The sequence below is a fragment of the Triturus cristatus genome, chromosome 3_1 (genome assembly GCF_964204655.1).
Source record: "Triturus cristatus chromosome 3_1, aTriCri1.1, whole genome shotgun sequence".
NCBI classification, from domain to species: domain Eukaryota; kingdom Metazoa; phylum Chordata; class Amphibia; order Caudata; family Salamandridae; genus Triturus; species Triturus cristatus.
The window spans coordinates 777,129,146-777,144,432 of record NC_140583.1 but is presented as its reverse complement, the minus strand read 5'-3'; the positions used below and the strand labels follow the sequence as shown (position 1 = coordinate 777,144,432).

General features: G+C 46.1%; 1 protein-coding gene across 1 annotated transcript in view; it reads right to left on the bottom strand.

The window, feature by feature from the left end:
- The window catches only part of LOC146861002 (dispanin subfamily A member 2b-like), a 34,013-nt gene extending 21,658 nt beyond the window's left edge, over nt 1-12,355 (bottom strand). The window contains exon 1 of the mRNA XM_085644959.1: nt 12,032-12,355. Within this exon, the coding sequence (XP_085501085.1) occupies nt 12,032-12,220 (189 nt within the window). The 5' untranslated portion in view covers nt 12,221-12,355. The remainder of the gene's footprint in view (nt 1-12,031) is intronic.
- Nucleotides 12,356-15,287: the final 2,932 nt, after the last annotated feature.

Genomic DNA, 15,287 nt, shown 5'->3' with positions numbered 1-15,287 from the left:
TAACTTTACCAGGCCCTTTATTCTTCGTTATTGCACATGAGAAGGTCTGGAATTAGGTGAGTTCGGGATGTGTGCAATCCAAAACCAACTTCTTTGTTTGATTCAATAGACAAAATGTTGTTCCATGTATATCCAAGCATTGGACATGCACATGTCAACTGACTTGCCTCCTAGTTCACTAATGACATTGTCAGCAAGTTGGGAGAGATGGAGGGTGTGCAAAAATAGTTTTTAATTCATGTTTAAAAAATATTCAATTTTAATAAACGTCTTTGAATGCAGTGATATAATCTGATGTACCAAGGCGAAGTGCCTCTGCATGCGTTTTTTTAATTTGAAGAGACTTTATCATATTTTACACGATGTTTTTTGCATAATTTACATGCCAAACATTTGCATGGCTCAGCTCGTGCATGGGCCATTATAGCTAAGCCAGAACGTTGGCTCGGATCTGGCTCAGCTAGCCTTGTTAATTTGTTGACTTGGCCACCTCTACCTTACAGTTTCCTTCAGTGTGTGCTCCTCACACTGCCCACTGTGGCCCCTTGCAGTACTCTCCAGTGCGTGTTCCCTTGTGACGAGTGCTTAATTTGAGCTGGTGGTTTGCGGTGTTCAGCACTGGCATTTAATCGTCATCACCTGCCATTTAACAGTCTGCCACAGGGTGGTGCTGTCTGGCTAATTTAGAGATGGCCTCAACATCAGTTAATTATTACCTTAATATACATAAAAAAACCACTATCACCGGCCACCCAAGTCATTCTTATAGCTTTGGGGGCCTGAAATAGTCTGGATCGTCACACTTGTAGGAGTGTGACGGTTAGTAGTTGAGTTGTTACTATCATTGGCAGCACAGCAGGGGCAATGTGTGGTACACAATTTCAGTGACCGCCTGACGCGAGCTCTGGCACTTATTATTTTACAAATTAAACACTGCTTGTGAGTCCAACACACTGACCCACTGAAGAGAGCAGCTCGCTCTGCTCACCACTGAGGACCTATCTCACCACGCGTCACTGCGGATTTCTCATAACACAGGAGTTCGAGCTTTTGGCACTAGTCACCAGTGTGGGCAACTGTCACTGTCACGTGGGAAGAGCTTTAAATCGCCCTCAATCACTGCCCAAAGGAACTGCTTGTAAGTGCAAGGACTTATCACTGGCTTTTGTTCAAGTTTTCACTACTGAGTATCCTTATGTGATATCTTTAGATTGTAGAGATATTCTAATTGGTTACGCTTTATAAATAAGGTGCAGCAACATGTTGATTACATTAGTCCGCGTGCTGCATTAAACTGGGGAATAACGGAGAATCTTTGGCGAATGAGTGTGTTGTTGGTTGTGACGTGCAGGTTGTAGACCACCACACACTTTTGATGCCCCACATTTCAAGCTCCTAATACGGCGCGCCAAATCAAGCGCCTCACACTGCCCCGGTGTGAGATACCACTACTGGCCACCACTGCAAGCTCTCACATTCCTCACACTACCCAATTCACCACCCTGGTGTACTGCCGCCGTGCAAACTCCTCACATGGGGTCTTCGTGGGCAGCTGCCCACACTCCCGGAATGAAACTCACACTGCCCTAGCGTGATAGCGAGTTACAGTGGACGAGCCTCGGTGCAGTTCCGGGACGAACAGGTGGACCACGGGCTCCATTTGACCCCCTCTGGAGAGGCCGCTGCACATATGTGAGATGCAGCGCAAGGATCAGGAGATATACCGCTCGGCCCCTTACTTGCGCTTGATTTTCTTTGCGCTAGGATTTGAAACGATGCCAGTTCAAGCGTTTTAAATAAATCTGTCTTTCTACCAAAACCTGCTCCACCTAGGCATGCGCCTTGCATGCATCTGTTGTGTACTTGTATTGACATCCTGGGGACACCGTAGTGTCATATGCCTTTGCGTGTCCCTGCGAGGACACCGTATCGTTGCCCTTCACCAGCTGTGACATCACCAGCTGTCAGTTGGTGACAGTTGACAGCTGGTGATCCTGAGCAGCGGCTGCATTCTTGCGCTCCACGTTCGGAGCTGTGTTGGCGAAGAATAAAGAACGTACTACTCTACAATACTGCCTCACTTTGTTCTTTACAAAGTGGCGACGAGCGCCAACACTGGAACCCACTACCGGTACTTGAACTTTAAAGAAAAAAAAACCGGCGTTGAAGGAAACTTACAGTAATAGGACAAATACCATCACGGAAAAAAAAAAAGGTGTTGTCAAACTGTAAGGAAAAGCTGCTGTGGAAGTCTTTACGGATACACCAGGAAAATACAAGGTGCGTGAAGTAATACATGGAAAAAAAAGCAAAGAAATACAAACAAAGAAACTGCCGTGGAAATTGTGAAGGAAACATCTGAACATTTACAGGTGACACCGTGAGTAACGTTACGTGTTGGTGGAAGTCTGCATTTGTGAAGTGATACGCTGTGCCAAACTCAACTGTAAAGCTTTTGTGAGGTGAAGCGCTTCGCACAACTCCAACTGTAAAAAATGACAGTTTAACGGTGTCAACTGCCAGCTGATTCAGCGTCACGCATGCAAATTAAAGGTGACGTAAGGTACGCTGACGCGTAGAGGAATCCTTCAGGAATCTCGGTGTGACGCATGACGTAGACAACGTGCGGCCATTTTGAATTTTGCGATGCATCAACAAAATAAGTGAAATTGAATCACCAGGGCAACGCGCGAACACGCGCTAAGGAAAAAAAAACACCGGCAGCTCAGTACTGTGCATATAATCAGCTGCCGGCAGCGAACTAAAGCAAAATTCATGCGCTGGAACACACCATTGGATAAAAACGCATCAGATATCTAAGAAATTAAAGGTGAACTGATCTAGCACACGTAGCACTGTGTTTAAAGGAAAAAAAAATAATAATAATAAATTAAAGGCAGCATGTCATCTGGCTACTTGTGGAATCTATCCCCTCCACAATCATTCCTACCTGGCAAGGGAGAACCATTACTAAAATGGGAAGAATGGAGGGAGTATTTTAATAACTACATCTCGCAGTTCGATGACGATGATGAATTTACACCTAAAAAGAAATACAAACTCCTACTACATTGTCTCGGAGCAGGTGGAATAAAAGTGTACAACAGCATCAACAAGAAAGCAAGAGGTGAGGGAGAAGATGATGTTTACGCAAATGCCATAGATGACCTAAATGCGTACTACAAACCTAATATGTGCGTTGGTGTGGATAGATATAAATTCTTCCACAGGAAGCAAGGGAAGGAAGACTCAGTCGATGACTATGTTTCTGCACTGAAGGAGTTGGCATTGAACTGTCGCTTTGGGAATCTACACGACGAGTTCATAAGAGACCAAATTGTTATGCAGGGGTCAAATGCTGACATTCAGGACAGCCTCTGGGCTAAAGGGGAGTATCCACTCCAGAACATTATTGACGTTGCCAGAAAATCCGAATTAACTGGGCGCTGCGCAAAGGCAGTGATAGCAGAAAGCAATGAAAAAAAAGAAAGTGGAACCGTCAGCAAGGTGACACATGTTAAACAAAACGCAAAGAACACATGGAACAAGTCAGCTAAAAACATAAACAACAAATCTGGGGATAACGGAGCTAGGCGTTGCTACAGATGTGGAGACAATACACATTGGGCTGACGACAAAAAGTGCCCAGCACGTGGAGTGAAATGCACATACTGTGGGGTCATTGGGCATTTCCAGAAGGCATGTCGAAGGCGTAAGGCACGCTCTGTGAAAAACATCTATGAATCAGAAGAATTAGAGAATGAAGATTCTGATGAAGACGACGTCAATATGTGTGTCCTCAGCATCGAGGAGGAGCAGATAAATGAAGTCAGTGCAGGCGGCATAACTAAAAAGAAGAAACCTACATGCAACATGGCCATTGGTGGCGTAGACATTAACATGGTCGCCGATTCAGGCTCACCATACACGATAGTGAACAAAAAAGTATGGGAAGAGAAGTTCACACCACATATTGGCAGTCACCTTGAGAAGGCAGACATACTAATTAAGTCATTCACGGGAGAACCAATTGATGTGTGTGGCTACAGAAAACTAAATTTTGCATACAAAGGGAGAGAGTCAGAAGGAAAACTCTATGTATCCGCTGTTGGCCCATCGGTCTTGGGCTGGATGGACCAGGGGAATTTGAGCATCATCTTGGACCCCAGCAGTTCTGACCCTGTTCTAGTGGTACAAAACGCGTATGACTATAACAAATCCATTCTAAACAAGTACCCTAATGTCTTTAAGGACAAAATTGGAGCACTTAAGGGATACCAACATAAAATAGTTGTCAAACCAGATGTAACACCAGTTGTACACAAGACTCGCAATCTACCGTTTGCAATAAAGGACGAAGTAAAAAGACAAATTGAGAAGCTCCTTAATGAAGGAATAATTGAACAAGTGGAGGCCAGTGAATGGGTCGCACCTCTGGTCGTAGCCAAACGTCCCAACGGAAAATTGAGACTCTGTGTGGACTTACGGGACCTGAACAAGAATATAATAGTTGAACAGTTTCCATTACCTAAAATTAGCGAAATGCTGGCAACTACCAAAGGGGTCAGATGGTTTTCAACTATTGACCTAAAGTCTGCATACCACCAGGTGCCACTGCACCGTGAAAGCAAAAGACTTACGACGTCCATCACACCCTTTGGGTGTTACCAGTTTACGAGAGTACCTTTTGGATTGGCATCCGCTGCAGCGATGTTCCAAAGACTAATGAACAACATCTTTAAGGGAGTCAAGGGTATTCTGATGTTTCAGGATGATATCCTTTTCATGGGTAAATCTAAGGAAGAGCACGACGACAAGGTAGAACAAGTACTAGGTATCCTGGAAACTAAGGGGCTCACGGCAGAGTACAGTAAATGCAAGTTTGCATGTGAGTCAGTGAACTATCTTGGGCACGAAATAAATGGTAAAGGAATCTACCCGAAAAAGGACTTAATGGATGCTATAAAAAACTCTCCTGTGCCCAAAAACAAGGAAGAGCTGATGTCTTTCCTAGGCCTTGTAGAATTTTATGCGAAGTTTATAAAGAACTTCTCTGAAAAGACTTACGATCTTCGACAACTATTAAAGATGAGAAGTGAATTCATTTGGACTGACACGTGCCAAGCTGCATTCAACACCGTAAAAAATGACCTGTGCAATGTAATACCTCTACAGGGTTTTGACCCTTCACTCCGTAACACCATCACAACGGACGCAAGCTCAAAGGGTCTTGGAGCCGTATTGACTCAAAAAGATGACAAAGGAGTACAGTACACCATAGCGTTCGCATCACGGTCATTGACACCGACGGAGGAAAAATTCTCCGTCATTGAACGCGAAGCATTGGCATGTGTGTGGGCCTTGGAGCACTATCGAAATTACGTGTGGGGAAACAAAGTCACACTATGCACGGACCATAAGCCGCTCACCAAGGTGTTCACGACAAAAGGTTTATATTCAGCTTCACCTAGGCTAGCGCGTTTATCTGTACGCCTATTTGACTACAATTATAATATTGAATACGTACCTGGAGTGAAGAACGTTGTTGCAGACTACTTAAGCAGATTACCAATAAAAGAAGAAAACCAAGAAAACGAAACAGACGTGGGAGAATACTGTATAGCCAGCCTAGATGACAATCTACAGGGTATCTCAAAGGAAGAATGGCTCACTGAGCAAGAAAAGGACAAGGACATCTGTCTCGTGATCAGGATGTTAGAGGAAGAGCGGACACACAAAAATAAACTCACTGAAACAATGAGACATTACTATGAAGTGAAGGAGGAACTGTCACACGAGAATAGCTTACTGTTGAGGGGTTGTAGGGTGGTAACCCCAGTCACGTTAAGGAAAAGAATCCTTGATATATGTCACGAGGGACATTTAGGCATAGTTAAGTGTAAAAGGAGAGTCAAGGAAAGCTACTGGTGGCCTGGGGTAAGCAGGGACGTAGAAAGAGTAGTCAGAAGCTGCAACATGTGTCAGCAATCCGAGAAGACCCAAGTCACTCTTAGACCACCATTACACCCCATTGGTTGCCCAACCATGCCATGGGAAAGAGTGGGGATAGATATCATGGGCCCCATAGAGGGAAAAGAGGAGCAATGGTATATAATAGTACTTATAGACCATTTTACCAAATGGCCTGAACTCAAGTTCACAGTCAAACCTGATTCCAAGGCGGTGGTAGAGTTTCTAGATTCAGTATTCACGCGAGAAGGGCTCCCAAAACAGATAACCAGTGACAATGGGCCGCAGTTCCTGTCAGACCTATTTAAGGCCTACACATCTAGAAACCAAATTACACACAAAACCACATCGGTGTACCACCCAGCCGGAAACGGCGCGGTGGAACGCTTCAATAGAGTACTAAAAGGCATTATCCAGTTGTCCAATGACAACAGACTGTGCTGGAAAAATGAGATCCTAAAAACAGTATGGGCCTACAGAATCACGCCGTGTGACTCAACTGGTCACAGCCCTTTCGTACTCATGCGGGGCAGAACGCCCCTCTCAAAGGATAATGTGGGTTGGGCCTTAGCCTCAAAGAGAGTACACTGGACTAGTGACCAAGTAAGAAGGAAGGTTGAGCATGGACAGAACAAAACCAAAAATATGTACAACCACAAACATGGTTGCAAAGATGTGCAACTCTCAATAGGGGATACCGTTAAGGTAAAGAGAAGTGGCCACGTAGCGAAGGGTCAGAACAGGTTCTCGCCACCCCTTACTGTTAAAGAGGTGTATTGCAACTCCGCTCTTTTAAGTGATGGTAAGGTGCATCACTTCTCAGCCCTATCCGTGTGCAAGCCTACCACGGAAGTCACCAACAAAGTGCACAGTAAGTTGAATGATAACAAGCACCACATTTCTCTGTCTGACTCATCCGACAGTGAAGCCACACAGGACCCACTCACTACACATACTGAAGCTCCCAACCCAGTGAGACGCACCCCTAGCGCGGATTCTGGTAGGGTTGTCAGAGTTTTGCCACCCACTCCTAGGTACGACGAGTCACTACCATCGAGTACCAGCAGGTGTGGCAGAAGGATAGTACCTCCTGCGAAACTTAGCGATTACATTTGTGATTAGGCATTTTGTTAAGCCTTGTTTAGTCATTGTCTCTCTGTTCATAAGGGGGAAGATGTGTTGTGTACTTGTATTGACATCCTGGGGACACCGTAGTGTCATATGCCTTTGCGTGTCCCTGCGAGGACACCGTATCGTTGCCCTTCACCAGCTGTGACATCACCAGCTGTCAGTTGGTGACAGTTGACAGCTGGTGATCCTGAGCAGCGGCTGCATTCTTGCGCTCCACGTTCGGAGCTGTGTTGGCGAAGAATAAAGAACGTACTACTCTACAATACTGCCTCACTTTGTTCTTTACAGCATCCATCACCTATGGACGGAGCAAAAGGGGTTGTGCGCAGCACGAAGGTTGTCAGTCCAAAATAACCTTTACACCTGAACCTTGATCCGTGACCGTAACTACTGTTTGTGGCGCTTCGCGTCGCGCTAGGTCAACCCCTTAGTATATATAGCCCATTGTATTTTAACGTTTAATTTAATGTGTTAGTTTAGTTATACATTATAAAGTATTTTAGACTGCATGAGTCCTCTTTGGTTGGATTTACGGAGGAACCATACATGTTAAAAACACTTTCGAATGTCTAACCAAACGAGATAAGACGGTAAAGTATTTGTGTTAAATATGTTATTTAATGAACATCAATAACAAAAGATAAAGAATCAATTATCTAAGCGTTCTTTATTTTTTAAACTATCGCATTACCCTCGTCTGCTTCATAAAAATCGCCTCACGTCGCTCTCCAGTGATTTGTTTCCACACTGCTCTGCTACTGCTGGTGCAAGCTTCTCACACAGCGCTCTGGTAAGACCCGCTCGGGGCTCATTACTGCCAGCTTCTACTCCCCAGGGCAACGTGTTCGCATCACCTGCAATAGAATCCCCCCTTCCCCGTCACACGGCGGTAGTGACTGCTGGGCTGGGTCAGAGTCGAACAGAGAGAATGACAGCTGGCGACCCGGAACAGGGCCGGCTTTAGCACTATTGGCGCCCTGTGCGACAATGTTTGTTGACGCCCCCCCCAATGACCACCGCTGCTACAGATTCCCTCACTACCACCATTTAATAGTGCCCCTCAAGTCTCCATAACCAGTCTCTCATATTCATTTAGTTTTATAGCGCCACTCATACCAGTGAGCACTTTACATCATACACACATTTAACAGAGACAATCACACGTGTAAATCAGTGAATAGGAAATGTTACATAAAACAGAGGATTAAAAGATGTAGGAGTCACGTGTCATCCATACTGGTAGGCAGTATAGTTTGAGTCCTTGGTGTGGAAAAGCACACATTCAGAATTTAAGACATAACACTAATTGTTAGGGTTTCTGTTTAATAATAATAAATAATTTTTACCCAAATGAACCGTTTTTACAAGATTAGGTTAAGGCAGAGGTCTTCAAACTTTTGTAGGTTGAGCCCCCCCTGCTGAATCTTTTTAGATGTTGGGCCCCCCACCACCTAACATAAATTTCAGGAACCTGGCACACTACACAATTGGCCGCCACGCGCGTATCATGGGCCATATCCGGAAAATAATGTTCAACACAATAAGAGTGTTTAGGACACTGCAGGTTTGTGAGTGGGTGTGGTGAAATGACAGAGGCTTATTACACAGCTCAAAACACAATTTTCCAAGATAAAATGTGCGCAAATTGTTTTTACTAGGATGCTTTGTTTTACACATGACATAGATTATTAATAACACCACCAACATAAATGTGACGGTGTGCCTGCTTTTTGCCACAGAGACGGTCAATCTGTGGATGGATTTTGCTACTGCCCTCCTCAGGTTGTGCTCCACATCCAGTCTCGAACGGTACTTAGTCTTTAACACCGCAAGTGCTGAGAACCCAATCTCACATAAATAGGACGTGCTGAAAGGCAAGAGAGTTTTGATAGCAGTTTCTCTCAAAGCTGAATATTCTGCAGACATTTTCAGCCAAAACAGTGACTGTAAATTCTAAAAGTGTTTACATCTAACATTCAGAGATAGTGATGTGTGGTTTCACTGTTGTAACAAAGCAGCAGCCCACTAATTTTACAGCGAATATCTGTGATATCTTTAATATCTCATAGACGAGGACCCATTTTGATCTAAACTTTTTTTATGGTTGTTACAAGAAAAAAACATATCTCTGCAAATAGTAATAGACTCTCTCACATCAATCACATTAAACAGAAATGAAACAAAATGGTATTTACAAGAATCTGTTTAGGAATTATTCCAGGCCATCAGGGCAAAACAAAGTTGCCTCTATCAAGGGGCCCCTGAAAGGCTGGATTGCAGTGCATGTAAATGTATCCTTTTGTAATTTAGGACAAAAACCTTGATGGGGCACGACATTCCCATACATGTGTACAGGGGCGCATCTAGACCCGAACTTCAGGTGGAGGCTAAGACTTCCAGCCAAGGCTGGCCCTAGCACTGGTCGCACACAGTGCAACAGTCTGTTTTGGCGCCCCTCCCCCATTTCCTCCTTCTCCATGAATTCCCTCACTACCACTCACCAACAATGCACCTCACCTCTCTATAGCACCTTTTTGGCAAACATTTCATTTTTTTATAGCACTACTCATTGTTTACTCACACTCAGTTCTTTGATCTGCATTGTACACATTCTTTGTAGCAGGCACATCAACCCTCTGCGCTGTGTGGGTGACATGACTACCCATTTGAGTGCACGGTGAGCCAGGGTAAGTACGGTAAGAGGAGTGACTGCAGGGTGAGTGAGATGACCATATGAATTTGGGTGCGGATGTGAGTGCAGAGTGGGACGAATGCATGTATGGGTAATTATGGGCTTATTTGAGTGAGATTCCAGATTGAGCAGTGAGGGGGGACAGGTGAGGGAAGTGTCATATGAGTGCAGGTTGAGTAGTGTGCTCGTGTGACTGCAGGGTGAGGTAAAGGGTGAACAGCGCAAGTGAGTGCAGAGTGATCACTGTGAGTGCGGAGTGAGCGGTGTGCTCATGTGACTGCAGGGTAAGTGAAGGGAGATTGGTGTGAGTTCAGGGCGAGTGGCATACGTGCAGTGTGGTCACAGTGAGGGCAGGGTAAGTGAGTGAATGGTGTGAGTGCATGGTGATCAGTGTGAGTGTATTGTGATCGCTGTGAGTGCAGGGTGAGCAAGAAAGTGAAGGGCGAAAATGAGGAGCGAGTTGTCTGAATGCATGGTGCATTCCCATACACTTGAAGTAACTCAGCAGGTTATTGACGGCAGTGTAGGGTTTCAGATATGTTAAACTATTGCTATTATGGCATTAACCAGGGTTCAGGGTGGAGGAAATAAATGTGCTGATCTTGCAAAAAACTTCCAGTTTTAAAATTAGGGTTGCCAGCTCATTATTTTGATGAGCCAGGAGGTATAAAAATAAGCAGTCACCTAAAGCTGTATTGTCAGCACTTGTCTGTGCATACTTCGAACAGCACATATAAATAGAAAGCACTTTTAATTATGTTCTAGGGCTGCTTGAATGATCCATGACTGATAATAAAAGGGAAGGAAGACAGAAAAGTAACAGTACAAAGAAATAAATACTTCTTTATTTATAAGCATATTTAATGTCAAGATAAGTAATTTGCAGGCTGTTTAAACAACACATGGCTGGCTGCCATTTTTCTTTTAGCAACTTGAAGCCCTTTAGCCCTGTGGGGCATTGTGTGCCTGCCTGTGTAATTGTAAAAGAAACTTTGTCTCCTTTCTGCTAAGAGCTAACCCTCCCAGGACGGGGTTAAATTAATAGAGCTGAAATGCTTCATTTGCAGTGGGAGGCAGGATGTCTCCTAAAACTGAAAGAAAGTAACAGTCATTTCAGCTGCAGTGGAAGAAAAGGAGTCACCTCTGTTCTATGAAATCAAACCAAAGGAAAAGGACTGTCTGTTTGCTTTCGATTTTATCAGAGGAGACTTTCACCTTCCACTGCAGCTGAAGCATTTCAGCTCTATGAATTAACCCCCCTTCTGGGACAATTAAGAACTGTTCCCTCTTAACAGGACAACAAAGCATGAGCCCCATCTAATTCCCTCCCACCCCCCTCCAACCCTCTGTTACCGGAGTTCTGCCCAACAAAAATTTCCATTTGAATTGGGGGAAGACTTGCGAGGCGGGACAGGAAAAGACAAACAAAGGTAAGATTTCAGGGTGGAGTGCGCGCCCCCCCTGAGATGGTGTTGCGCCCCCCTGGGGGTGCGCCCCACAGATTGAAGAACATTGGGTTAAGGAAAGACCAGATAAAAAACATGTAGGTCTAATAAACATCTTGCAGTTTGCATGCGGTTCTTTGATCACTACAGTTAATAGCTAATTGTTCCATATTAATATTTTAACTTATAAACTGCAAGTAAAAAGATCTCTCTAACAAAAGCACTAAACCATTGACCTATTAACAAAGTATGCACTTTGTGACCTGCATGGCACACATTCTTAGCAGCAGGCATATTAACCTTCTGAGCTACTTTACCAGGAGTCAAACTTCCACCAGACAAAACTCCATCTCTCTCCAGGAAGAACTATAATCAACTGAGTTATCGTGACATTTTTATTGATGTCTGAAAATTTCTGGAGGCAAGGAACGCGGCAGCAGGTGCTTTTCAAGCCATAATATATTTGCAAACAGGGCACCCCCACACCAAGTCAATGCCGGGGCGGTGGCACCGATCGCACCGCCCTAGAGCCGGCCCTGACCCGGAAGGTTAATCAGACACTCGAACTCCACGAACAGAGGTGGTGGGGGATTGTGAGGAGAGACGGAGGACAAGAGAAGGGTAATGAAGGCGGTGTCTGATTGGCCCGGAGTAGTTATTGTACGAGGGTTAGTTCGGGTGCAACGTAGTGGCATCGGTCATTGCCCAGAGCTGCAGATGTATGAGAGCAGTGTAGTCAGGATTAGGAGGATGCAATGGGTAACTAAGGGCTGATTCCAGGTGGGAGACTCACCTTGATAGAGTAGACGAGCGCCACGAAGCCCAAGCAGCAGACGTTGCAGAACATGGCGTTGAAGAAGGACCAGAGGACATAGTCTCGCTGACTGGGCACCAAGTATGCAGAACGGCCTTGAATCTGGTGGGAGGGTGGAGGGACGTAGACCACCGCAGGGGGCGCATTTATTGTGTAAGGACCCGACATCTCCGGGATAGGGGGGAGTGCTGTCTCACAGGGATGGATGAGCAGATTTGCCTTCTCCGCACAGTGCCACTTTTATACCCAGGGGGGGGTGGGCAAGCGAACGCAGCGTGGGCCTGCCTGCCTGCCTGCCTCTCCATCATTGCACCAACTTAGTTGATAGTGATGGTTGGGCAAGAGAGGAAGAGCCAGTGTGGTAACACTTACACAACCAGAGTGAGGGTGAGAGGGGGCAGAGGAGAGAATGGAAGAGGGAAGTGAGAGAAATGGACATACAGAGAGAAGGCAAGACAATGAAAGAAACAAGCACACTACCAGCAAGATCACAACCATGTACAGAAACTTCAGCCCACAACCAGACCCCTTGAATCTCACCAGAAGTCTCTCGGTGACAAACAAAGAAGGCACAATAACCACATGGGACACCATCAGCACAGAGGAAACCACAGCAACCATGAGGACTGTAGTGGTGGTGGTGAATCAGGAGACTTCAAATACGATTAAGAGTATGTTTATTCCTGGAAATACAGGAACCCACGTCCTGCATTTCCTGCCGCCAAGGAATCCAAGCTGCAACTGACTGCTGTAGCTGGGTGCCATGGACAAGGAATGCTGATCGTGAGCTAAAACAAATTTCAACATATACCAATAATAAACACAGTGCAAGACAGCAAATGTACCAAGTAAGTAATAACTGAAATGTAAACAAGGAAGAAGGACTAGGCGTATCACTACATCATCATCATCCCCCTTATAAACAAAAAGAGAAACAACGTAAGTTTCAGTGCACATAAAAATCTCTGTACTTCACAGGCATGGGAACATTGAGAGAAGTTCTAACATTCCAGACAGGGCAGTTGCATCAGGACCCTCAGAGGACCCGAGGTCAAAACATTCTTCCGAATTACCTGTCAATGTTGGCTCGGTGAGATCTGATTCTGTTCCCTCAGGAGTGCTAGACATGACAGAGGAAGAAAATTGAGTAGCACTTGAAGAAGAGATGTTTCCCTCTAATGCAAACCAATCATTGCTTTGACCTCCTTCTTCACCAACGAGACCGTTGTGTGTGCAAATTTTACAAGCTTGCTCAGATATTAATCTCACAAGAGCCTTTTTACTCCACCACCAACCTCTCACATTAAGCAAGACTGGACTGGCCCTCTTGAAACTTTGATAATTTGTACAGGTCCAGAGAGAACTGATTGCCCCTTTTTTACTCTCTCTGGTGTGACGTTTGGTCAAAACCCAATCAGCAACCTTGACATCAATACCTTTTACATCATGCATTTTGTCACAGTGCATTTTATGAGCTGACTGGACCCAGCCACCCTTCCCTTTAGCATCTCAGAGATTTTACATTGGCAATCTTTCTCTTTTGGAATAAGGTCCTTGACCAATTCAGGACAAACCTGAGATCTGGGTTTTCTATTTCTTAACAAGCAAAAAGGAGACACCCAGGAGGTAGAATGCGGAATCAGATGATATGCCCATACCTTTTTCCTTGGAAAATACTCCACAGGAACCCTGCTGGCCAAACCAGATTGTATTGTCTCTTTCTGAAGCCAGTTTATTTTTGCACCAGACCATTTGAGGTTGGCGAGTATAAGGCCAGCCTCAAATGTCTGAATGTGATGGTTATGAACAAATTCCTTCATTTGTGAAGATCTGGGTTTGTCTCCTGAGGCGGAAAGCCGGGAGTAGACGCTGTGTGGGAGTTACTGTGATTTTATGTATTTTAACTGTGCTTAGACACCTTATTCAGCACTTTGCACTTTGGGTATCACGGAGCGGATCTAGCGCTCACGTGACCCCTTGCACCGGCGTCCCTCGCCGTTGGCCACGCCCACCTCCTGGCCACGCCCTCTTCCCGCCCCTTTTAAGCGCCGATTTCCTCGCGCTCGGCTGGGTTTGTCTCCTGAGGCGGAAAGCCGGGAGTAGACGCTGTGTGGGAGTTACTGTGATTTTATGTGTTTTAACTGTGCTTAGACACCTTATTCAGCACTTTGCACTTTGGGTATCACGGAGCGGATCTAGCGCTCACGTGACCCCTTGCACCGGCGTCCCTCACCGTTGGCCACGCCCACCTCCTGGCCACGCCCTCTTCCCGCCCCTTTAAAGCGCCGATTTCCTCGCGCTCGGCTGGGTTTGTCTCCTGAGGCGGAAAGCCGGGAGTAGACGCTGTGTGGGAGTTACTGTGATTTTATGTATTTTAACTGTGCTTAGACACCTTATTCAGCACTTTGCACTTTGGGTATCACGGAGCGGATCTAGCGCTCACGTGACCCCTTGCACCGGCGTCCCTCGCCGTTGGCCACGCCCACCTCCTGGCCACGCCCTCTTCCCACCCCTTTTAAGCGCCGATTTCCTCGCGCTCGGCTGGGTTTGTCTCCTGAGGCGGAAAGCCGGGAGTAGACGCTGTGTGGGAGTTACTGTGATTTTATGTATTTTAACTGTGCTTAGACACCTTATTCAGCACTTTGCACTTTGGGTATCACGGAGCGGATCTAGCGCTCACGTGACCCCTTGCACCGGCGTCCCTCGCCGTTGGCCACGCCCACCTCCTGGCCACGCCCTCTTCCCGCCCTTGAGGTCGCCTATTTCAGATGTGCATCTACAGAACGCGCAGCGGACGTGCGCAGCGGGCGCGCCGTTGGCGCGCCGAAGGCACGCCTAAGGCAAGCCCATCTGCGCCCGTCCGTGGCCGGACGGGGCTAGGGGCACGACACCATCCCAATTTTATTTCATACTCTTCGGATGAGCTTACCACCCTCCGGGGTCCCTGGCCACTCTCAGAATCCGTCCGCAGGCACATTGTCTCACTAGGGCTTGTCCCTTCCCCTATTCCCACATCGCAGTCCTCCCTGCCCGCCCCTCCGCCACAATGCCCTTCCTCGACGGACCCCCTTCCTTCTACTCCATCATTATCTGTTCTCTTACTCAACACCAGGTCAGCGGTCAAGCACCATCATGAGCTCTTTGTCCTGCTCGATTCTGAGAAGCCTGACTTACTGCTCTTGACCGAAACCTGGTTCTGTGATTCCTCCCTCCCCACTCTCTTGGCTACTCTTCC